The sequence below is a fragment of the Myotis myotis genome, unplaced genomic scaffold (assembly GCF_014108235.1).
Source record: "Myotis myotis isolate mMyoMyo1 unplaced genomic scaffold, mMyoMyo1.p scaffold_m19_p_13, whole genome shotgun sequence".
In the NCBI taxonomy this organism is placed as follows: Eukaryota; Metazoa; Chordata; class Mammalia; order Chiroptera; family Vespertilionidae; genus Myotis; species Myotis myotis.
The window spans coordinates 53,853,773-53,877,842 of NW_023416317.1; the positions used below are offsets into that span (position 1 = coordinate 53,853,773).

Below are 24,070 nucleotides of genomic sequence, written 5' to 3' on the forward strand. Positions count from 1 at the left end.
ATCACCCCGGTCACCCCAGTGACCTCCAGATCCATCCACAGTTACAGGATCTTTCTTGTGATGAGGACCTTCGGGATCTTCTCTCTCAGCAGCTTTTAAACACACCGCCCCGTGCTGATCATCACGGTCACCACGCTGTACGTCACCCCCTGAGTCTCCTTCGCGGTGACGGGCTCTGAGAGCTTTCTGTGGGAAATGTGGTAATTCTCACGTTCATGGAGCTTTAACTCAAGTAGTTCATTTTAATGTAGTTTATGAGAAGACAAAAAATAAAGTTACCATAAAGCACACACACACACACACACACACACACACACAGGAACCAGCCCCTGCTCCTCAGTGAGGGATGTGCAGTGTGTAATGTGACGATTGCATTTTAAACTAAATATTCACAGGTTGTAGATCATGAACACGGATGTTTAACTTGGGGGTAAGAGTTACGTCCACCTCCGGTGCGACACACCGAAGCCCTTCTCTTCCTTGAACTTGCCAGGGTTAACTTGTATGTTTTTGGTTTTCCTCGCAAATCTATAGGCATTTTCTTTCCATCTAATCACCTTTTCCCTCCTTTGCTTTAAAACGATGGTTACGCGTTTTTCATTGTACGTAGCCATGCACTTTGAAGACTTTCCTCTTTGACTAAAATGGAAAATTCAGTCGTTTGCGGGAGACAACCCGGCGACACTCGAAGGGAATGACCGCCGGCAGGGATGGTGCAGTTTTCTCCGAAACCAGGTTACCCGAACCATCCACACTTCCATCGAAATCTTTGATTTGCGCCTCACACGGTGATGTGCTTACGGTGACAAGCACCACAGTCGTATTTGCACTAAAGAAACACGCCTGCTTCCCCCCTGAGCCTCCCCTTAGGATTGCCGCCCGGAGCCTTCGGCACAGGGAGATGCAGATAACTGAAGTGTTTCTTTTCCTCATTGTTTCAAGGGCAAAAGCTAAACGCTGCCGATAGGCTCCCCTCCCTCTTACAAAAGCCTCTCTAGGAATGAATGCTGCCCAGTGCTTTCCTAGACGAACGGGCAGGGACAGGTATGGATAAGAAGTGCTGCAAAGCCATTCATTCAGAGACACTGAAACGAAGGGCGGAACGTTCTGTTTCTTACTGTCGGCCAAGTTCAGCTCCCTGCCGCTCCTGGAAGCTAAGCTGCAGCCAGCACCACAGAGCGCCATCCGCCTCTCCTCCACGCTCTGCTGTTGAGATGGATGCGTGCAGCAAAATACCGAAATAGCAATTACAGATACCTGGTTTTAGTAGGTTGAATTTCTTATCCATGCTGACAGTCCAAGTGAGAACACACACATGCGCACCCACACATTCATGCACACATGCACATACACGCATGTGCACCCACCTGAACACAAGCTCATATGCATACACATGCACGCATACACAAGCATGTGCACATGTGAATACACAAGCACATGTGCACACAGGCACACACATGCATCCTGACCTTACAGAACACTCAGCAAACATCCCTGAACCCCTGCTGTGTCTGCCACCTGCTGGTGTGCATGGAAGTGCGGGCCTTGATGTTGGTGGACCCTCTGATGTGGATAAATCTCTGAGGAGCCCGTGACTTTGTTCCCAGAGCCCCCTCGCTGGACGAAGAAACCCCAGAGTGGCGTGTATAGCACGGGGAGCAGCGGCATCCTGCTGTGCGAGGCGGAGGGCGAGCCCGAGCCCGTCATCCGGTGGCGAGTCAACGGCATCCCCATAGAGGGTACGTGCCAACCAGCTGTGACGGGGGCGGAAGGCCATGGAAGGCCATGCACAGAGGGCCACGCCCACCAGTGTGGCTCAGTGGTTGAGCATTGACCTATGAACCAGGAGGTTGCTTTTTGATTCCCGGTCAGGGTACATGCCTGGTGTGGGCTCGATCCCCAGTAGGAGGCCTGCAGGAGGCAGCCCATCAATGATTCTCTCTCACCATTGATGTTTCTCTCTCCCTCTTCCTTCCTCTCTGGAAGCAATAAAAATCATATTTTAAAGAAAAGCAAAGAGGGCAGGAAGGGAGACAGAGGGAAGGTGTGGGGACAGGGCCAGTGTTGGAGGGTTGGCGCCAGGTGGGTGAATGTGGGCATTACGTTGGGCAGGATCAAGACCTGAATTTATAAGAGAAGTGACGTCCAGGTCATAGCCAGACGGGCCTGCTAAAGGGAAACCAGGCATTCCACCATCGGGTGTGGCTGTGGAGAGGCGAGGAGCCTGAGGCAGTCGCCGTTTTGGCAATAAATACCAAACGGCGGAGGGGTCTGGGAACGAAACTCACAGCTGGCGTTGGGAAAGTCTAAAGAATCAGATGCAGTGGACAATCACTCACCCTCAACGGCTCTTAAAATATAAATGCTGTGTGACACGCGTGATGGACGGTGCATGAATGTTTTAGGTCCCATGTTTCTCACACTGACACTCTAATCTCCTGCAGAAAATCCATTTGCCGGTGACGTTGTCTCCCCCGGGGAGGTCAGCTTCACCGACCTGCAGCCCAACCACACGGCCGTGTACCAGTGCGAGGCCTCCAACGCGCATGGCACCATCCTGGCCAACGCCAATGTCGACGTGGTCGGTGAGCGCCCCCCGCCCACAAGAAGGCCCTTCCTCCGGCCGTGGTCCAGGGCACGGCGGTCAGGGCCACGCACACCAGCTCGTTGAATCCTTCACGCATAAAACATGGGCAGGCAGAGCCCTTCCGCCTGACATGTGGGCGTCAGACTTTCTACTAAAGTTATACCTGCACAAGTGTGTTGATTTTGGGTAGCTTCTAACTCAAGAACAGGGACTGTAATATTCTGCTCTGTTCCATTCTCATAATAGTCTCTGGCTGCATAAAGAGCATTTAGTTTGCACATGTTGTTTCTTTATTTTTAAAACTTACCATTATTGTTGAGAGTATTACAGGTGTCTCCTATGTCCCCTCAAATTTGAACGACAATGAGGTACCACCTCACACCTGCCAGAGTGGCTACCATCAATAAATCAACAAACAGCCAGTGCTGGCGAGGCTGTGGAGAAAGGGGAACCCGAGTCCGCAGCTGGTGGGAATGCAGGCTGGTGCAGCCGCTGTGGAAAACAGTGTGAAGTTTCCTCAACGCATTAAAAATCAGCGGCCATTTGACCCAGCGATCCCACTGTTGGGAATATATCCTAAGAAACCGGAAACAGTGATTCAAAAGCACGTGTGCGCCCCTATGCTCATAGCAGCACAGTTTGCACTAGCCAGGTCTGCACATGTCATTTCTTACATGCACGTTTCAAACTGTTGACGTGGTTTTTCGAATAGATGTCCGTCCACTGATAGAAACTGAGGATGAGGAGAGCTACGCCGCCGTGGCGGGGTCCAGCGCCTTCCTGCGCTGCGAGTTCTTCGCCTCGCCCCAGGCCATGGTGTCCTGGTAGGTGACCGCGTACCGCGTCCCTGAGAGAAGGTCAGGCGTGGGTCCGTCTTCGTTTCCTCCTCTGTCACATGATAGGCGCCCTGTTTCCGTGTTGCCACCTGTACCCAGGCCTCAGGGGAGATGGGGAAGCGCCCTAATTGCACCCTCCCCGGGAGCATGGACCAGCCTGGTGGGTTTGCTCACTCGGGGAGATTGGGGGACAGCAAAGAATCGGGGTGACTATGAAAATGAACTTAGAGTGTGTCCCACGCCGGGTGCCTCTAAGGTCCCGTGTCCTGAATTACTGCTGAGTGAGGTCATTTCTAGATAGTGATCGAGCCTGCGTTCATTCTAACCCTGCTGACAACTTCTCCAACGTGGGTGTGCATTTAACGTCACTCCGTTGCCGGTGTCATGAGTCCAGCCGTGTTGTTACATGGACCGACATGTGTGTTGCCTCACTGGCCACACGCGGTGTTTCAGGGGCCCCCACGTCACTCCCGGCGTGCTGGGGGCTGAGACCAGAGTGGGCAGAGCAGGGCCAGCGGCCTGGGTCAGAGCCTGTCTTTACCTAGAATTCGGGGATGTTGTTCATTGTGGATGTTTAGTGTGTTGTTTTTGATCTTTAAAACCACTCCATTAACACATGACTGATCTTGAACACTGAGATTTGGGGCACCTCTTCCATTTTGCCTGGGAGGCCCTGCTTCCCTGGCCTGACCCAGGCCCCGGCCCTTGCAGTCTGGTGGGGGCAGCAGTGTGTCCTGGGAAATTTCAGCCCACAGCCTGTGGCTGGGAAGTGTGCAGGCTGGGGCAGGGTGTGCATGGACAATGGTGAATGAGGGAAATGACTCGGGTTTGCAGGGTAGACAGAACCCAGGCCTACCGGACAGGAAGGACCCCGGGCCTGTGACGTCTCCACTGACCAGTGGCCCCCAACACAGCAGGGGTTGTGGAGGTCATGGTCCCTCCATTCCCAGCCTCCCATCCAGGCCCCAGGGGAGACAGGGAAGTGCCCTAATTGCCACCCTCCCCTGGAGCATGGACCAGCCCTGTGGGTTCACCATCAGAGAACATTTATTCAGCACCAAGGACAGCTGCAGGGCGGTATGACCAGCAGAGGAATACAGGGGCCCCTGCAGGTGTGTTTCAGTGGTTGACCATTGACCTATGAACCGGGAGGTCTCAGTTTGATTGCTGGTCAGGGCACATGCCGGGTTGCAGGTTGGATCCTCATTGTGGGGCATGCAGGAGGCAGCTGATCAATGATTCTCTCTCATCATTGACGTTTCTCTCATCCCTCACTCTCTCTCTAAAAATCAGTGAAAACATATTTTAAAAAATACAGCAGAAGCATGGGGCCCGGACCCGAGCTCCCCTGGGCACCATCGTTGGGGCAGACACGACAGTCAGTCACCCATGGGGGGAAAAGTGAGCCCCAGGGAACACTGCGTGAGGCCAGCGAGGCTCCCGTGGAAGGAAAAGCTCGCACGACCTCTGCTAGTGTCCGGGGCGCACAGCCACGCTGACCCACGCCCTCTGTCCACAGGCAGAAGGCGGATGCAGCCAGGCCTCTCGAAGGCCCACGGTACCACGTCCACGCGAACGGGACTCTGCAGATCCGCGAGGCCACCGTGGAGGACGCGGGCGCCTACTCCTGCTGGGTGGAGAACGCGCAGGGGAAGACCGCAGTCACGGCCAGTCTGGACATCCGCAGTGAGTCTGTTCTGTTTCCGCCTGGCGTGAGCTCTTAACGCGGGTCCCATAGGTCGCCATTTTCCCAAGTGAAATGGGATGTAAGCAACACGGGCCAGGGCAAGAAATTGAGTCTTTTTTTAAAACAAAACAAAACATGGAGGCCTTTGTTTGCTCGTACTCCTTGCTCGCTGAGCCCAGGACGCAGGGAAATCGCTAAGCTATTGATCACCCCTCCCACGTGAACCACGCCGTTGCCCAGGCCGGGTGGAAGCAGCCAGCACTGCGCTGTGATGCTGGGGTATCAGTGACAGGCTCTGCAGGGGGACCCACTGTCCCGCCGGCAGCTGTGGCTGGTGGAGCTGCAGCCCGGGTAACGGCTGTGCCCTGCAGCCCTAACCCCCGTGTTTGTTCGGTGCCACAGATGCCACGAAGCTCCAGGTCTCCCCCAGGAACCCCCGCGTCCCCCGGTCGCACACACTGGAGCTGCACTGCGAGAGCGAGTGTGACCCGCACCTGAAACCGAGTCTGAGGTTGACCTGGAGCAAAGGGGGCGCCGCCTTCGAGACCAACGGCACTGAGGACGGCAGGTGGGCGAGTGCGGGCGGCAGGAGCAGGTGTGAAAGGTCAACACTGGATCGGTAACCAGACAGCCAGTGGGTCCAGCTGCCTGTCACTGCTTGAGCCAATTCAGCAGAGACAGGCTTGAATCATTTTTGAGTGTTTATTCCAATCCTGCCAGGGAGGCTTGGGGAGTGCACGTGTGTGCCTCCATCCTGTGTACAGAGGGACAGAAAAAATGCAGACGAGTCCAACTGGTGTGGCTCGGTGGTTGAGCGTCGACCTATGAACCAGGAGGTCACGGTTCAATTTCCCGGTCAGGGCACATGCCCGGGGCGTGCAGGAGGCAGTTGAGGTTTCTCTCTCATCAATGTTTCTCTCTCATTGATGTTTCTCTCTCTCTCCGTCTCCCTTCCTCTGTCTCTCTAAAAAAATAAATAAATAAGAAAAACATATTAAAGAAAAACAAAGAACATAAAAACCCCTCAGAACAGTTTCTTTTCCCACAGGACGACATTTATATCAACTAACGAGCAAACTGCTGTGAACATATTTCAAATGTAATGAGACTTTACTTTTTAAGAAAATACTTGAATACTTATGTTAACAGTACATAGATGTGGTAAAAGTTGTCATTCATCTTAACCGTTTTTCGTATAGTGATCTGATTACAAAGTGGCAAAAGTGGGAGGAATGATCAAAGCTCTGGGCAGAGGATATAGGAAAAGAAGGGCTGGTCTGCCCCCTGCTGGTCGGATGAATCCCACAGTTTAGCTGCTGTCAGACTCCAGGGTGCAGCCTGCTCAGGGGTGGAGGGGGGGAAATGGAAACTGAAATGGGTCAGAAACAGAGATTACCTGAGCCCATGGGGACGTGGGGCGCGTGGTCCGGGGCAGCCACAGCAGCTCCTTTGAAAGAAGCGGCCGGCTGATTCTGCGTGGAGTTCCCTAACATACACCCGGTGAGAGTTACTCAGACGCGTGGCAGGTGTGAGACACGGACTCTCAGGTGCACCCAGCGACACAGGGCCACACGGAGCCGTCCTGTGTGGCTGGGCTTGGTCACTAAACACAACACAACACAAAACAAAACAAAACTTCTCCCTTTGTGCTGGCGGATCTGCGTGTGCCTGAGCGATGCTTTTTACATCCAGTTTCCGACGGCGCGGCTCTCTAACCACGTTTGCATTGCGTGAAGTTGGCCGAATGGTGTTCATTGGAGAATACATTTTTAAAAATACGTTTTTATTGATTTTAGAGAGAGAGGAAGGGAGGGAGGGAGAGATAGAAACAACAATGCTGAGAGAGAATCGTTGATCAGCTGCCTCCTGCACGCCTCCTACTGGGGATCGAGCCCGAAACCCGGGCATGGGCCCTGACAGGGAATCAGACCGTGACCTCCTGGCTCATGGGTCGACGCTCAACCACTGAGCCACGCCGGCCGGGCAGGAAAACATATTTTTGAAAGGATTGTGTTTGTCGTTCCTGCTCTTTTCTTCCTCACCCTGCGCTCCCTGTCCCCTGCAGGATCCTGATTGACGGAGCCCACCTGACCATCTCCAACCTCACGCTGGAGGACCAAGGCGTCTACACCTGCTTGGCTCACACAGCTCTGGACAGCGCTGCCAGCGAGACTCGCGTGACCGTGCTCGGTGAGCGGCGCGCTGTGGGAAGCCCTCCGTTACGATGACATTCAGCCAGTGATTACCTGGGCCCCTGCACTTATGTTGTTAGTTTGGGTTTTTCAATTAAGTAGTAGCCTGGTTTCAAATACTTTCTCCTCATCTTCCCTTAAAGCAGTGGTCCTCAACCTTCCCAATGCCGCGACCCTTTAATACAGTTCCTCATGGTGTGGTGACCCCAATTTCATGGTTACAAATTGAACATCATTAAAGCATAGTGATTAATCACAAAAACAATACGTAATTATATATGTGTTTTCCGATGGTCTTAGGTGACCCAAAGGGGTCGCGACCCACAGGTTGAGAACCCCTGCCTTAAAGACTTGATGCTTCATTCCTTTCCCTCGGCGCATACCCTTGCCAGGCGCAGTGGGGGGCAGGTGATGCTGTATGGGGTGCTGGTGGGGGGATCAGGCACAGGCCTCAGCCCTGGGGGATCTCGGGAGGATCTTCCCACAGGGGGCAGCATGAGGACACTGCCTGTGACAGGGACCCGGAGGGGACGCGGCCCAGGGAGGAGGGAGGCTGGCCAAGTGCCTGGTGGGGGGTCGGCAAGCCAGGCCACCTGCTCTCTCCTCACCTTTACCTTTTGTTTTCAACCAGATGTTCCGGATCCCCCCGAGAACCTTCGCTTGTCGGAACGACAGAACAGGAGCGTGCGGCTGACGTGGGACGCCGGGGACAGCCATAACAGCAACATCAGTGGTAGGGGCAGCCTGGGACCCCTGCTACTTACCCTCCCAACAAAGCATGTCTCAAAGCCACGCCTGACACGGCTGGCGGGTTCTCCTGTAAAACCTTTGCTGCTTCTGCTGCTGTGTCTGAGTCTCCCCCTAACCCACACACGCTCCTTTGCTGTTTCCCCAGGGTATGTCGTGGAGTTTGAGGGCAGCAGGGAGGAGCCGGGCCGGTGGGAGACGCTGGCGGGCGTCCGCGGGGAGGAGACCACGGTGCTGCTGACTCTGGCGCCCTACGTGAGGTACCAGTTCAGGGTCATCGCCACCAACGAAGTGGGCAGGAGCCGCCCCAGCAGGCCGAGCGAGCACCACGAAACGCCTCCCGCAGGTGGGTCTGCGCTCAGGTTTCCATCCAGCATTTCCGTCGGGCCCCGTTTGGCTGCCTCTACAAAGAACTGCTAGAGTGGTCCAGGCGTTTAGACTTCAGGTTTTTCCCAAGACAGAGCTGGAGAAGTTCTGTAAACTAACCACTCACCAGACGCTCCAATCACACTGTCTCGTTCAGAAGGATGTAAGCGTCGGCCACAGAGCAGGAGCCGGCGGGCAGGGATGTGAGCCAGCGTTCCTCTGCGTGACGTCTGGTAGAGGAACATCATGGTGCAAGCACATGCGGAGGGAGCGCAAGCTGGATTTCAGTGTACGGAGAGCAAGTCGGGGACTCCACTTCGTTTGTTTCTTTGTTTTTTGTTAACCCTCACCCGAGGGTATTTTTCCATTGATTTTTAGAGAGAGTGGAAGGGAAGGAGGGGCAGAGACAGAGAGAGAAACATCGAAGTGAGAGAGACACATTGGTTGCCTCCCTCATGTGCCCCAACCAGGGGCAAGAATCAAGCCTGCAACTGAGGTATGTGCCCTTCACCAGAATCGAACCTGGGACCCTTCAATCCGCCCGCCGGTGCTCCATCCACTGAGCCAAATTGGAAGAGCAGTTTTAAAATTAAGACACATGGAAGTAAACCATCTGCTGCTCTCCAGGGAATAAGTATGACTTCAGGAACAGGACTTCACTCCTTTAAATAAAATACATGTTTTCAAGCTGCCTCATGGGAGGCAATGGATGAGCTAACTAAAATCATTGTGGTAATCATCTTGCAGTATATACATCCTAGAGGCCCAGTATATGGATTCGTACACCAGTGGGGTCCCTCGGCCTGGCCTGCATCCTCTCGCAATCTGGGACCTCCCGGGGGATGTCGGATAGCCGGTTTTGGCCCGATCCCCGCAGGCCTGATCCAGACAGGAGGGAGCCCAATCTTGTGTGTTGAGCATCTGTCCCCTGGTGGTCAGTGTGTGTCATAGCGACCGGTCGTTCGGTCGTTCAGTCACTTAGGCTTTTATATGTATAGATACGCATAAAATGTATGTCCATATTTGAATATAGACGTATATCGTCAACTCATTACATTGCCCACCTTAAACTTACACAATGTTACATGTCAATTATATTTCAATAATGCTATCTTAAATCTTTTTAGGGACTAAGCTTGATAGGAATCAATAAATATATCAGTTATTTAATATATTTATTTACGGGGGGACAATATGATGATTTGTCTATAGGTATACAATGGGAAAAAAAATTTAATGCTTGTCATTTTCCAGCTCCAGACAAGAATCCACAAAACATAAGGGTTCAAGCCTCTCAGCCCAAGGAAATGGTTATCAAGTGGGAGGTGTGTATTCTTCACCGTGTTTCTTTGTGTTCTTTTTCTCTCTCAGGTCAGTTTGCTAAGAACAAGGATAGGACAGTATTTTCTAAGAAAAGGGAGATAAGCTATTTAGATTATACTATCATATTTTATGAATACATTTTATTTGTTTGTGTTAAAGAACATTGGGATTTCAGTATTGTGAAAAAGAGTTTTATGGCAGCAAATAATTTAAAGAAGGTTATTCGGGCTAGAACAAGACTCAAAACTGGGTGGAATTTCTTGATTTTTTAGAGAGAAGAAGGGAGAATGAGAGATAGAAACATTGATGAGAGAGAATCATTGGTTGGCTGCCTCCTACATGCCCCCTTACTGGGGATCGAGCCAGAAACCTGGGCATGTGGCCTGACCCGGAATGGAACCATGACCTCCTGGTTCATAGGTCAATGCTCAACCACTGAGCCACATTGGCAGGCTGGGTAGAGTTTCTTAGTTGATTCTTTCTTATGAAAAGTTAGACTTAACCCCAAGGATAGAAGCCAAGCCTCTAAACTGTGGGACTCTTGAGATGAGAGGAGGCGAGGGACTAACTTGCAAACTTCGCAGAGTGGCAGCAGTGCTCACCCCAGTTGCTAACGGAAGAGGGGGTGAGCTCTCCCCGGAGGGGACCGGCTGTGCAGCCTGTCTCACACCACACTGTTACCATCCCGAGTGCGTGTCCGTGTCACTGACGTGTCCCGCCTCTGCTTTAGCCTCTCAAGTCCACGGAGCAGAACGGGCCGGGGCTGGAGTACAGAGTGGCCTGGAAGCCCCTGGGGGCCTCAGGGGAGTGGGAAGAGGAGACAGTCCGAGAGCACAGCCTCCGGGTGATGACGCCGGCCGTCTACGCCCCCTACGAGGTCCAGGTCCAAGCCCTCAACCACCTGGGCGCCGGCCCCCAGCCCCAGTCCGTGGTGCTCTACTCCGGGGAAGACTGTGAGTGACTCCTCGGACTCGGCCCCTTTCATTTCTGCAGGGAGCATGACGTTCCAGCAGCCTCTGCCTGCGGGGAGGGTTCCGGCTGCAGGAGGGGCTCGGGAACTGGACTGTGGTTCCTCCTTAGGGTTGAGGGCGGGGCATGCGATCGGTCGGTGCAGAGTGTAAGGACCTGTGAGGGAGGTTTTCATTCTCTGTAATCCCCGAGAAAGCTATTTCTATATTGAAAAGCAAAGGCCTGCCGTCATCCCCACAGTGGGTTACGCAGCAGAACTGTCCTCGGTTTCCAGTCGCCTTTGCCCTCACACGTCAAGGACCTTGTTCCCAGCCCCCTGCCCAGCCCCTGCCCCGTGCCCCGCGCCCCGCCTCCTGCCCCATGCCTTGCCCTCTGCCCTGCCTCCTGTTCCATGCCCACCTTGTGGACCGACACACCCCTTTGGGGTGAGAACCTCCTGGTTCCCTGGGAACCGGCTCCACAGCAGAGCTTTTCTGAGATTCCACCTCGTGAAAAATCAGCTTTTTTAAAAATACATTTTTATTGATCTCAGAGAGGAAAGGAGAGGGAGAGAGAGAAAGAGATAGAAACATCAGTGATGAGAGAGAACCATTGATCAGCCACCTTATGCAGGTCCCCAGCTGGGGATCAAGCCTGCAACCCGGGCATGTGCCCCTACTTGGCATTGAACCATGACCTCCTGGTTCATAGATCGACAGTCAACCTCTGAGCCATGCTGTCCGGGTGAAAAATCAGCTTTGAATGTGTCCCAGTAGCCATGTTCGGGGCTATCGAGACCTGACCTCCCTCTCGTGCCCGCAGACCCCGACGCGGCCCCGGTGATCCACGGCGTGGACGTAGTGAACAGCACGCTGGCGAAGGTGACCTGGTCCTCGGTGCCGAAGGACAGAGTGCACGGGCGTCTGAAAGGATACCAGGTTCCTCCCCGCTTCCTTCTCGTGCCGACTGCCTTTCCTGCACCCCAGCTGCTTCTGGAGGGAGCCCAGAGCCCAGGCCAGCCGGCCAGCAGGGTGACGGGCTCCCGTTTCCATTGCAGATAAACTGGTGGAAGACGAAAAGCCTGGCAGACGGGCGATCGCTCCCCAAAGAGGTGAGCATCCTGCGGTTCCCGGGCCAGAGGAGCTCAGGCATGCTGCCCGCGCTGGACGCCTTCAGCGAGTTCCACCTGACCGTCCTGGCCTTCAACGCCAAGGGCGCTGGTCCCGAGAGCGAGCCCTACGTCTTCCAGACGCCGGAAGGAGGTGAGGGGCGGCCCTGGGGACTGTGCCCACGCGGGGTGGCCCCGGGGCTGAACCGATGGTAGCGAATCTGTGATCCACGAGTTTGCGTCTCGATTTCAGTGGGAAATGACAACGCGTGGGGCTGCGGGTTGTCGTTGTTAACTTTCCAAGTGCCTGTTCCTGTTTTCAGTACCCGAACAGCCAACCTTCCTCAAGGTCATCAAAGTGGACAAGGACACGGCCACCTTGGCCTGGGGGCCACCCAGGAAGCTGAACGGAAACCTCACTGGCTACCTGCTGCAGTACCAGATAAGTAGGTAGACACTGGAGCCGGATTCACCCCCCAGCCGGTGTGTCCGTGGTGTGTGGAGCGTTTGGCCCGCTCTGCGGAGGCCTTGTGACCGTCCCACAGGCGGCGAGCTCCGTGGTGTGCGGGGCCTGTAGGACTGGCGCGGAGGCACAGCCCGCCTGCCGCCGGGTTTTCTGAAGGAAACTTTATCGGAACACAGCCACGTCCGTTTGTTTATATTTGTCCAGAGCGCTTTCTCATGACAGTGTCCACGTTGAGTCGTTACGACAGAGGCTGTGGGGATCCCAAAGGCCGACATATTTACAGTCTAGTCCCTTTCCAAAAGGTTTTCCGAACCCGGGGTTAGCAAAATCAACACGCCAGCGGGTAGCAGGGAACATGTGTGCCATGTTTATCTATCAGGTACTTCTAGCCGTGACTAGCTCTCCATCCATCCAGCAGGACTCCAGTTCGCCCTTGCACGGTGATTACGTCAGCCTCGGAGAATGAAGTGAGGTGGCAGCCATTCAGTGCTGGGCGGGCCCCAGGCATGCAGAGAAGCAAAGCTAAGGGCAGCGTCACTTGTATGATGGTTCTTTTTAAAAAACAATTTATTTATTTTTAATGTCAGAGAATGAAGAGAAAGGGATAGAGAGAGAGAAACATTCATGATGAGAGAGAATCACTGATTGGCTGCCTCCTGCATGCCTCATGCTGGGGATCGAGCCTGCAACCCGGACATGTGCCCTGACCAGGAATCGAACCTTGACCTCCTAGTTCATAGGTGGACGCTCAACCACTGAGCCACGCGGCCGGGGCTAAGGCATGGTTCTTTGTCTCCTAGTAAACGACACCGATGAGATCGGAGAGCTAAATGACGTCAGCATCACCGCCCCGTCCAAGCCCAGCTGGCGGCTGTCGAACCTCAACGCCACCACCAAGTACAAATTCTACGTGAGGGCTTGCACGTCCAGGGGCTGCGGGAAGCCCATCACGGAGGAAACCGCCACGTTGGGCGAGGGCAGTAAGTACAGGAGCTGGGAGGACACATCTGCACTCGTGATATTTACGCCGAGGAAGGAGCGAGGAAGGAGCGCCCGGGCTAGCCTGCTAGTCGTGCAAATCGGGGATCCGTGACCTCGGGCTGTCCCCTCCTGTTCTCCACCCACATAGGCCCAGAATGTATCTCTCTTGTTCGTGAAGTTCACATCGATTCAGTGTATGGTTTCTACACGACAGTCGTCCAGCGGGAGCTCCGTGTACTAGTATATGAGGTCAGGGGCTACCGTGTGACTTAATGCAAATAGGGGACGTGAGGGCATGAAGTCATTCATAAGGTTAGTAGGAGGATGTTTTCCTTTTGGAAATGTTTCCAGACTAAAAAAAAAAAATTATCTCTTGCCCTGGTAGACGATGTGCAACGCTGATCTAGTACATGTCACTTCCCTACACGTGTCGGACCCCTGCTCATGCTGACTCACGTACCAGTTTTATGTTTCTGTCCAGTGGCTGGTGTCGCATATCTGACGTGGAAATGGCCCACCAGTCTGGTTTCATTTGCACAGTTTTTCTAATTTAATTGCACTTTTCTTTTTCCAACTCAGAACCATGTCTCCCCAAGTTATTTCTCCAACCACGATTTGAGCCGTGTTTTCGCTAAGCTTACCCTGACACCAGCAGGGCCTCGGGAGAGAAATGAGAAAGTAGAGTGAGGACGGAGGCCTGTGTGAGGTCCCCGCCGTCGGACCTGGAGGGATATCTGGGGACGGGAAGCAGGAAAGGGAGATGGCGGGAACCCCTCCCGCTGGGTTCCGGTGCAGTCTTTGGGAAAACACACATGTGCATTTCCTCTGAGGAGCTGTATCTCGATATCACGGAACCCTCCCAAAATGATACCTTTTGTCCGAGTGGGATCTCTTCCTGCGTCTCCTTCTTCTTGCTCTGCCCGACAGCACACGCGTTCAGAGCACGGGGTCTGCCTTCTTTCTGGTTATTGTCTGGTTGTCACTCCGACGTCCACGGTCCATAATCTCAGAGGGAAAAGATGGATTCGTCAGAAATGGGCTTCTGTGTGCCTTTAATGGTTTGAACAAAACACCTGCTTCTCTGTTTTTCAAAAGCTTGTGCTCCTTAATGGTTTCTCAGAGTCAAAACTAACTGCCTCTGTTTCGATGGTGCTCAGTCTTAACCTCTCTGCTCCCTAATGCCACTGGTCAGGGGCCGTCGGTAGCGAGGGAGGCCCTTTGTCATCAGAAACTCGGCATCGCTTCCTCCTCTGTGGGAGCGTTATAACTAACACTCAGCACGTCACATCGCATCCCATTGAAAACAGCGTTTCCTGACCCCTCGACATCGGGAATATATTTTACTTCCGAATAAGTTATTAACATTTTCCGGTTTCCATTTAGTCTGTTGATTTGATTCTTAGCAAAAATAGGTATTTTGGATCGTTTGTTGCAAGGCCAGAAATTAAATGTATCTTTTAATCACACTTGGCTCATATTTTTACCTGCAACGATGAGTTTTTACGATGACTATGTGGCATATTCATGTTTTTCTTTGGAAAGTGTCCATTTCTCAGAGCACGTCCCAGCCTCGGTGCCTTTTGATTAAATGTACCTGGAAACCTGCACTTTCTGTAGCTTGAGTCCCTACAAATGTGCCGCACTTGATGTGTGGCCATATTCGGATGCCGCTCCATCAATATTTATGGAGAAGAGCAAGGAGGAAAGAAGTAGCATAGAGTGAAGATGGCTGTGCTTCCAATTATAAGCCTTCAAGGCCATACTCCGTCTCCTGCGAGGCGTGTAAAGTTCAAATTCCGCAAAATGACAGTGCAGTTTTTTTTAGGTCCATGTTTGGTTTTGAACCGTTCTCCTGACCAGGTTAGACTCACTAGTATGTACAGGGTCTACTTATCAGCTTGTACGCATCCCAATAGGACGTGCATCCAGCTCATGGCATTTACCGAGCTTCAACATACTAAAAAGAACATAGGACACGTCCATTGTATTGATCCTCCTGGTAATTCAAGGACTGTCTCAGGGGAAACGGTGCTACCAGTGGCTCTCTTTTTTGTCTCGATTAACACTCTCTCTGTTTCCACCTTTCCGCCCGCTTCGCCACGCTCACGGTTCCTGTGCTCTCCCCGTGTACGTTCCTCAGGCAGAGGTCTTGGGAAGCTCCCAGAAGGAGTGAACGCCACTGAAAAGGTTCACCCCCCCGAGGTGCCTGAGCCCGGAGCCGAACACGCAGTCCGCCTCCTGCCTAAGAACTGGGTTGGGAACAATAGCATTTTTGAAGATGTGATTGAGGCCAGAGGGAGAGGTGAGAAGTGGGATTGCTGGGGCGGCCTCGGACGGCCCATCTGCGTCCTGTAGATGGTTAGGTGCCCCCACTCCCCACATTGGAGGTAAAAGTGTGCAGGGTATTGGCTGTAAGAAGGCAGTTTCCATTCGTTTCGCATAGCAGATTTTTGTTTACTTATTTGGTATTTTTAAACCCTCACCCGAGGATAGTTTTCCATTGGTTTTGAGAGAGAGTGGAAGAGAGAGGGAAAGACCGAGAGAAAGATCGATGTGAGAGAAACACATGGATGGGTTGCCTCCTGCACGCGCCCTGACCGGGGCCTGGGCTGGGGAGGAGCCTGCAACCGAGGCACGTGCCCTGGACCGGAATCGAACTGGGGACCCTTCAGTCCGCAGGCCGGCATTCTATCCACCGAGCCGACCGGCCAGGGCGTCAGCGTAGCGTTTAAAACTGTCCCAGTGGAAAGCTTCCCGCGGAGCCCTCGCCCTGGCTGCTCCTTCTGGAATAGTTGCCTAAGCTAGCTCCTGCTTATTAACACGCATGAATAACAAAAACTAAAAAGGAAACCAAGAGGAACTCGGACCCCAGCATCACCATGGCAACCTGCAGTGCCCGAGGCGGCTTCTGCTTGGTGCTTCCGCCGCTGCGTGCTCACCTTGCCCGCCTGCCTGTCCCCCGCCTTCTGTCCTCACACTCAGACCCGGCCAGAGGGGCCGTTCCCAGTCAGAACGCGCCCTGTGTCCGCGTTCTCCCCGGGAAGTGTCCTCCCGGTCCCCTTCCCGCCAGGGTCCCTGGAAGGAGACACAAAACGGATGCTGTTTTGTGTGTTTGTAAATGAGGGGTCACTTCCCCCAAAGGGGCGCAGTGCGGCTGGCTCTCGGGCCCTCAGTGTGTGACTTCTGTGTGCAGAGTACGCGGGCTTGTATGACGACATCGCCACGCAGGGCTGGTTCATCGGGCTGATGGGCGCCATCGCCGTCCTCACCCTCGTGCTGCTGACCATCTGCTTCGTGAAGAGGAACCGAGGTGGGAAGTACTCAGGTAGGAGGCTCCTCTTTCTTTTATGTTTACTGGGGCAGCAATACACTCACAGAAACAGCCCCAGCCTCCTCTGAGGGACGAGTGGCTGACGTAGACATGGTACCTATACACAGTGGAATACTACGCAGCCCTGAAAAAGGTGGGACGCCGCCATTTGTGACAACATGGGTGAGTCTTGGGAGTCATGCCAAGTGGAATAGGTCAGACGGAAAAGGACAAGAGCCAGGTGATTGATTTCACTCCTATGCGAAATATAAATTAAAAAGCAACAAACGAACAAATAAGTTTATTTTTAATAGAGCTTCCAATTGATTAAATATTACTCTCTAGGGGGCACTCTTCAGAGATGTCTCTTATTCTTCTAATTACACATATAGGTTAAATTTACATGAGTACATTAGAGATACAGTGTGCTGTGAGGAGAAACCATTCCTATGTTAACTGGCCAAGGGGGACGTTGTCTCCAGGTGGTTACACACTTTCCAGTTTCTAGTACTTAACATGGGCCCTAAGGAGACTTACAATGCTTCCCAGCTTCTCTCTGTGGAAAACTGATATAGGGTTAAGCCTTGGACTGACCTGTTGGTAAAGTCACAAACAAGTCCTAACTTAGAGGGCACAGTCCTCTTAGCATAATTAGGCTTGACCTTATAACACTCCCTAGATCTTATCTGGGAAGCTAATGGGCTGAGGAAGTGCAGGAAGTATAACCATGGTGTAAACAAGTGAAACTCACAAGAAAAGTGTAACTTTGGTAACCACTACCTTGCTTACCCCTCACTATAAAAAGCTTGGTGAGGCCTGAGCACAGTGGACGTCCTTTCTCTTGAGTTGGACTTGCCGCCTGGTCCCCCAATATTCCCAAATTATCTTGTGTCTTTTCTTTTTCATTTGTTGTGCGGCTCCTCTTCCAGACCCGAACCCTGAACCACGCAGGACGTGGAGGGAAACACTTACGACACTCTCTTTTTTAAAAAAAATATTTTTATTGATTTCAGAGAGGAAGGGAGAGGGAAAGATAGAAACATCAATGATGAGAGAGAATCATGGATCGGCTGCCTTCTGCACACTCCCCACTGGGATCAAACCCTCAACCTGGGCATGTGCCCTGACCAGGAATTGAACCATGACCTCCCGGTCATAGGCTGACACTCAGCCACGGCAGCCGGGTCAATAATTGACGTTTGTTCTCTGTAGCGTAGTGACAGGGCCCTGAGGTGAGCCTGTGGCATCTTCCAGAAGGTTAGGAGAGCACGGGGTGGGCGTGGCCACTGGTTCCTCAGAGGCCACGGCCGAGCCTCGGACCCACAGAGTGAAGAGTGAATACATGGAACCCGGCAACGTGCCAGGGCTCGATGGCAAAGAGGGAGAACCCCGAAAACCCCTGTTTTCCTTTACGAGGCCACGGGCGGTGGGAGAGTCAACCACAGACACACCCCACGCGGCCGCCTCGGGCGGTGTGAGCTCCGCGGAGGTTACGGGCCGCCCCGCCCAGCCTCGCGGCTGACGCGCCTTTAAACACGTTTGCATTGTTCGCTTCTCTCTCTTTTCTTCAGTGAAAGACAAGGAGGACCTGCACCCGGACCCGGACGTCCAGTCGGGGAAAGATGAGACCTTTGGTGACTACAGGTGAGCGTGACGCCCGCCCCGCACGGCCCAGGGGCAGGCGCTCCTCAGGTCCTCAGGTCGCAGGGGCAGGCCCAGCGGCGGCACCCGCACGCCTCCCCTGCGCCCTCGGAGCAGGTACCACGCTCTCATCCCCTCCCCCGAACGGTGCTCCTCAGGAGACCCCTCTGTCCCCACCTTCTCCCAGGAGACCGTGTCCCAGGCGTGGAGACTGGCACTCACCTGTGCCCCAAGCAGGGGCCGCCCCGAGGGCTTCTGTCATGGTCACTGCAGAATCCCAGCCCCAAGCCGGTGGCCGCATCAGTCAGGGCAGCTGACGGCGCTTCCGCCGAGTTGTGTGTCCAGCTCACTGCTCTGGGGTGTGGGTGACGGAGGTGCCTGGCCGGGAGGGGCCCCCGAGGCGCCCACAGACCAGGAGCCGAGCGTGGGCCCTGAGCGCTGGCTCACGCGACACATCACTCCTGCCCCCTCGGCGACAGTGCGTCCCATGCGGTGGGGAAGGGCGGTGCCCCGGCCCACAGCCCGACGGCCACGCGTTCCCAAGTGCGCCCACATCTACCTACATCTCTCCAGTTCTTCCTTTTCCACTTTCATAAAGCTGTGTAGGGTGCTAGACGACTTCTTACGGTGTGATCGTCGTTAGTACTGAAAGTAAGCCCCGATCAGGAATTTAGGAGACTGTATTGCGTTATAGACATTTCACTAACTCAGAGTTGCTTTTAAAGATATATTTTTATTAGTATTACCATTTTTTTAAAATATATTTTATTGATTTTTTAAAGAGAGGAAGGGAGAGAGATAGAGAGTCAGAAACATCGATGAGCGAGAAACATCGATCAGCTGCCTCCTGCACATCTCCTACTGGGGATGTGCCCGCAACCCAGGTACATGCCCTTGACCGGAATCGAACCTGGGACCTTTCAGTCCGCAAGCCGACGCTCTATCCACTGAGCCAAACCGGTTTCGGCTAGTATTACCATTTTTTAATCCTTATCCAAGGACATTCTTGGAGAGATGGAGAGAGAGAGAGAGAAACATTGACTGGTTGCCTTCCTTCCACCCTGACCAGGGATGGAACCCACAACCCAGGCATGTGTCCTGACCAGGAATTGAAGGGCAACTTTTTGGTGCACAGGGTGATGCTCAACCAAGGCCAGGGCCAGAGTTGCTTTTTTTTAAGAATAAAACCCAAACCATAAGTATAGGATGCTAATGTTCTAAAAATGCCAGCCATTTAAAAAAAAATGTAACAAACCTGAGTTTATACACTCTATTAAATTAACTTCTTTGGTTATAAGAAACAGAATTTCATTGAGTAACCTAAACAAAGAGTGATTTTGGGGAGGATTTGGGGGAACATATCAGATCAAAGGTAAGACAGAAGGTGGAGACTTGGGGATCCTGAGTTCCAATGTTCGAACAGCCAAGGAGGCAGCGTCTGTCCTGTGTCTGCAGGGCACCCAGCTTCCCAGGGAGCTCCCGGCTATAAGGGGAGCAGAGCTGCTGTGGAAAATGGGAAATAGGCCCGGCCGGCCTGGCTCAGTGGTTGAGTGTCGACCTATGAACAGGAGGTCATGATTCGATTCCCAGTCAGGGCACAGGCCCGGGGTGTGGGCTCGATCCCCAGTGTGGGGTGTGCAGGAGGCAGCCGGTCAATGATTCTCTCTCATCATTGATGTTTCTATCTCTCTCTCCCTCTCCCTTCTTCTCTGAAATCAATAAAAATATATTTTTTTAAAAAGGAAAATAGTTTCTCAGTTGCTCAATGGCACAGATGGGTGGTGACTTTTGAAACGTGTCTGTGAAAGTGTCCTTTGGGGTTTGTGTGTCCGTCTCCCATGGTGACGATACCCTGAGCACAGAGCTCTGCTCCACCCTCGCTCTGCGGAAGCAGCTCCGGTTCGAGGCTGCTGACCTGCTCTCTCTTCTCCCCCAGCGACAGCGACGAGAAGCCCCTGAAGGGAAGCCTTCGATCCCTCACGCGGGACCTGGCGGCCACGGAGAGCGCCGACAGCCTGGTCCCCTATGGGGACGGTGACCACGGCCTGTTCAGCGAAGATGGGTCCTTCATCGGTGCCTACGCAGGGTCCAAGGAGAAGGGCTCAGTGGAGAGCAACGGCAGCTCCACAGCCACCTTCCCTCTGCGCGCGTGAGTGCCACGCGTGGGCGCCGCACGTGGGAGCCACGTCCCCCTGCGAGCCTGACCATTCCCGTGGGAGCCACGCTCCCCCTGCGAGCATGTCCACTGCCTGTGGGAGCCGTCTTCCCCCTGCCCGTGTGGCCACCACGTGTGGGAGCCACGGTCCCCCTGTAAGCGTGACTGCCACGTGTGGGAGGCACACATGGGAGCCACGTTTCCCTTGCCCGTGTCGCCTCCAAATGTGTGGGCCGTGTTCCCCCTGCAAGCGTGGCTGCCTCATGTGGGCATCAGCGGTTCCCACCGACCTCCTGTCTGTCGGCTCACGGGTCCAGAGCGTGCACCTGGGACCCAGCACTGCCAGAGGCTCCAGCCAGACTCCCACGCCCTGCGACCACGTGGAGCAAACAGCACTGCCGTGAAAAATAACAACGCCCTGAGCGCCGCGGGCCTCTTGTTGTTGGTTCGTTTTCTTTACAGGTGCTGAACATGCAGAACACGGAACAGCCGTGTTTGGTCCACCTCCAGGAATCCAAAGTGTCCGTCAGTGTGTTCCGTCCCCACCGGCCGCGTTGGCACAGACGTGGCGGCCCCACGGGGTCTCGTTTGCACGAGTGTGCTCTCGCAGGGGGGTCTGGGTGATGCTCCCCTACAGGTTAGAAGGTAGATGGGGGAGCACACAGGTTATTTAAGTGTAAAGAGGACAATGAATGTCTTATTAAAACCGTTGGTTGTCTGTATGCAGTCAGAGTTTATTATTTAAGTTTAGGAGAAGTCTTAGTGCACGGTCCGCTAGCACTCGCTGAGCGCTATTCGCCCGGAGACAGCCCTGTTTCAACAGCAGCCGAACTGCCTCAGCGGGAACTGCTCATTCCTATCGGCTCTGATCCCGGCACACGTCCTGTTGGTGTTTTTTCTTGGACTAAATTCGGCTGCAGGAGAGGCCGCGTCCCAGGCCGTCTTAGGAAAGATGGCGAGGCGTGGCTCCGTGACATCCGCACTCCCACGTGACGGCTCCCCCCTCTGCTGTTTCCCTGATGGTCCGCCGCATCTGCTTGCGAATGCGTGGTGCATGCCGTGTTGATATCCACACGGTAGGAGGCGGGGTTGGAGGGAGAGGGAGGACATGAAGGACGCTGTGCCCACCATCCCAGGGCCACACCGGGCCGTGCGGCTCCCACGGACGGCTCTGTACAAAGCCCCCGGATTCTGTTCTTCATGGCTTCCGCCCAGGGTCTTACAGTAACACGTCCTGTAGACGTGGAGGGAACGTCTTCATATTTTTCAACATAAGTTTTGTTGGGGGCGTGTGCTCTGACCCCAGCCCCGAGGGAAGCCATTCACACACGACCCTCCAACACGGGCTGACCATGCTTGGGGGCGTGTTCCGTGTTCTCCTGGCGACATCAGCGCGAGGTGAGGGAATTCATTGCCTGGCATGTGGGCTGCCCATCCGCCCGAAATTGTCCATGAAAACGTGAAGAAAGCGTGTGAAGGCTCGTGCATGCGCGTCAGCGACCTCCAGTGCTCAGCTCTCCATGTGCGGAAACAGCTCTTACCCTCCCCACAAAACCCCTGATTGTGTTTAAGCCAAATTGGTTCCCAGATTCTGCCTTTTCAGAGCTGTGGCTGTGGGCATCCCTTCTAGCGAATCCCTTGACTTTGGTGTTTGTTGCCTATATCTATCTGTCGTTTTAGACCTCGTGTGTCGTCCAAAATGCATGGGCAGGAAAGAATGTCTTAGTTAAAACAGCGACTTAGGGGTCAGGATCGGAGCGCCCCCCCCACAGCCCCACCCCCAGCACAGGTTTCCAGCGGGGAGCCTTGGTCCTCACCCTGCGTGGGGATGGGGACCCACACACCCGTGGGGGGCACCCCGAGCTCCATCCGCATCTGGTTTCTAAGGACCCGCTTTCTGGAGGCAGGATCCTCACGTGCTGACTTCTCCGGGGGGGGTTCTGGTCCCCGGCTCCTGACGAGGCCAAGGTCGTGACTCGGGGGGTTTCGTTTCTCGGCGACTTCAGCTCCTGTTCTTTGTCATCAGGCCTCTGTTTATGATGAATTCAATAACCTCCCGTTAGAAGCCCACACAGTGGCCACATGTTTCCTTGTCCGAAATCTTAGCGCTCCCTTAGCTGGGGAACAGGGGGGTCCCTTCTGAGTGGCCCAAACCAAGGGGCGTGGGCCATGCGACTGCCCTCGGCAGCCTTTCTGGATCTCCCGTGACCTCTTCTCCGCGCATCTGGCCTCTTCTCCTGGGAGCCTCCGCACAGAAGGACCAGATCCGAGGCTGACTTTCTCGCACCCACGGTCGATGTTCCTTCGATGTCACAGGCTGTGTGTTCTCGCGAGGACTCTTGGTGGAATGACCCAGGCTTGGGGAGACCGCAGTTGTCTCCCGGTCCCAGCACCGACTTTGTACAGAAACCCCAACACAGGCACATGCTGGACCCCTCTGCTTCAAACGGTCTCAACTCTCAAGTGCTAACGATGATCTCAGTTACCTTCTCTTTGTCACAGGGTGTTCTTCTTTATGAAGAAAAATTTGAAAATAATAAAAGCGTAGATGCCTTTGAACTTGATCAGCAAACCCATACTCTGATGACGTATCGAAAAGTCACCCCACGCACACCCACGCAACGCTTTCCTGTGAGCACATAAATATATTTTTATAGGAAAACAAACCTACAGGAAAGAAAGTAGATCCGCTGTTCCGTGAGCAGCGTGATGCGCACACGCCATCAAAAAAATGACCAGTCAGACGAGAATGAAGCAGGGTCTTTGCTACGCAGAAGTGACTCATGAGCTCTGCACGTATGTTCATGAGCCGATGTGAATTGGGTGGGTTTGTTCTACTTGTGTAAAGGTGTCTGCTATTTTGGATTTTCCCATGTTTGTAAAAATGAAAAAGCACAATGGAATTGTGCGGGAAGCCTCACATAATATTTTTTCCTATTTTATACTCATGGAGGAGATGAGCTAAAGAGAGAGACCGATCATGAGAAATGTTGTTCGGCTTTTCTAAGCATTGAAAACACGGCTGCCCGTCGAAACCCTAGCTCTGTTTACATGCCACTAAAATAGGGCTCCTGGCACAAGGTGGAGTGGGTCCTAAGGGCCTGGTGTGTACTCTGTGGTAGCTAGACGCCGAGGGCTCCCGCGGGGCAGCGGGCATGTGGAGGCGAAGCTGACCTTGCTGTGTGGCTTACACTCTGTGATGATGTCATCAGTAGAGGTAAAAGGTATGTACACTGGCTTACCAGATTGCTTTTTTTTTAAACTTAGATTGATATTCATAGCTGAACTTTATTGAAATGTGTTTGTGTTGTAGGTGGTGTTTGTACTATGCCTGTGAAAACGTACGGTTTAAAACTATTTTCATTATACATGAGATCCAGCTTTCCAAATAAAAGTTTGACTTCATGAACTCTACACACATGTGTATTCTTTTCTGTCCAGACGAGAATCAGAATGTGCATATCAACCTTACCTTCGGTGGCCTCTGATCCTGGGCTATTATCAGCGAAGTGTATTTTTGTAAAGTATAAATGAGGTATAAATGCAGTATAGATACAGTGTTTTTATTTGAATGCCTGTTTACAGTAGACAGTTTACCATCACTATCTCCAACATATCCTGTGCCGTAAGTTCTATACTGAAGGTTAATGCAAAACTGAGGCGAATGCACGCTCACCAGGTTGTTCGTAAAACAACACAGAAATGTCACTTTTCAAGAAAATG

At 53.3% G+C, this 24,070-nt stretch overlaps 1 protein-coding gene across 10 annotated transcripts in view; it reads left to right on the top strand.

Annotated features, from left to right (window-relative positions):
• CHL1 (cell adhesion molecule L1 like) overlaps nucleotides 1-23,761 on the top strand; it is a 104,227-nt gene extending 80,466 nt beyond the window's left edge. For 8 of the 10 annotated variants that reach the window (XM_036333331.1, XM_036333334.1, XM_036333333.1 and 5 more), the window contains 18 exons: nucleotides 1,608-1,739; nucleotides 2,445-2,585; nucleotides 3,300-3,411; nucleotides 4,943-5,109; nucleotides 5,513-5,678; nucleotides 7,176-7,300; nucleotides 7,934-8,035; nucleotides 8,198-8,395; nucleotides 9,670-9,740; nucleotides 10,469-10,691; nucleotides 11,509-11,624; nucleotides 11,744-11,948; nucleotides 12,118-12,240; nucleotides 13,061-13,240; nucleotides 15,382-15,543; nucleotides 16,435-16,566; nucleotides 18,123-18,195; nucleotides 20,129-23,761. In XM_036333331.1, the coding sequence (XP_036189224.1) occupies nucleotides 1,608-1,739; nucleotides 2,445-2,585; nucleotides 3,300-3,411; nucleotides 4,943-5,109; nucleotides 5,513-5,678; nucleotides 7,176-7,300; nucleotides 7,934-8,035; nucleotides 8,198-8,395; nucleotides 9,670-9,740; nucleotides 10,469-10,691; nucleotides 11,509-11,624; nucleotides 11,744-11,948; nucleotides 12,118-12,240; nucleotides 13,061-13,240; nucleotides 15,382-15,543; nucleotides 16,435-16,566; nucleotides 18,123-18,195; nucleotides 20,129-20,345 (2,645 nt within the window). In that variant the 3' untranslated portion in view covers nucleotides 20,346-23,761. The remainder of the gene's footprint in view (nucleotides 1-1,607; nucleotides 1,740-2,444; nucleotides 2,586-3,299; nucleotides 3,412-4,942; nucleotides 5,110-5,512; nucleotides 5,679-7,175; nucleotides 7,301-7,933; nucleotides 8,036-8,197; nucleotides 8,396-9,669; nucleotides 9,741-10,468; nucleotides 10,692-11,508; nucleotides 11,625-11,743; nucleotides 11,949-12,117; nucleotides 12,241-13,060; nucleotides 13,241-15,381; nucleotides 15,544-16,434; nucleotides 16,567-18,122; nucleotides 18,196-20,128) is intronic. The other 2 variants (XM_036333336.1, XM_036333337.1) reach the window with 1 other exon arrangement.
• The last annotated feature ends 309 nt before the right edge of the window (nucleotides 23,762-24,070 follow it).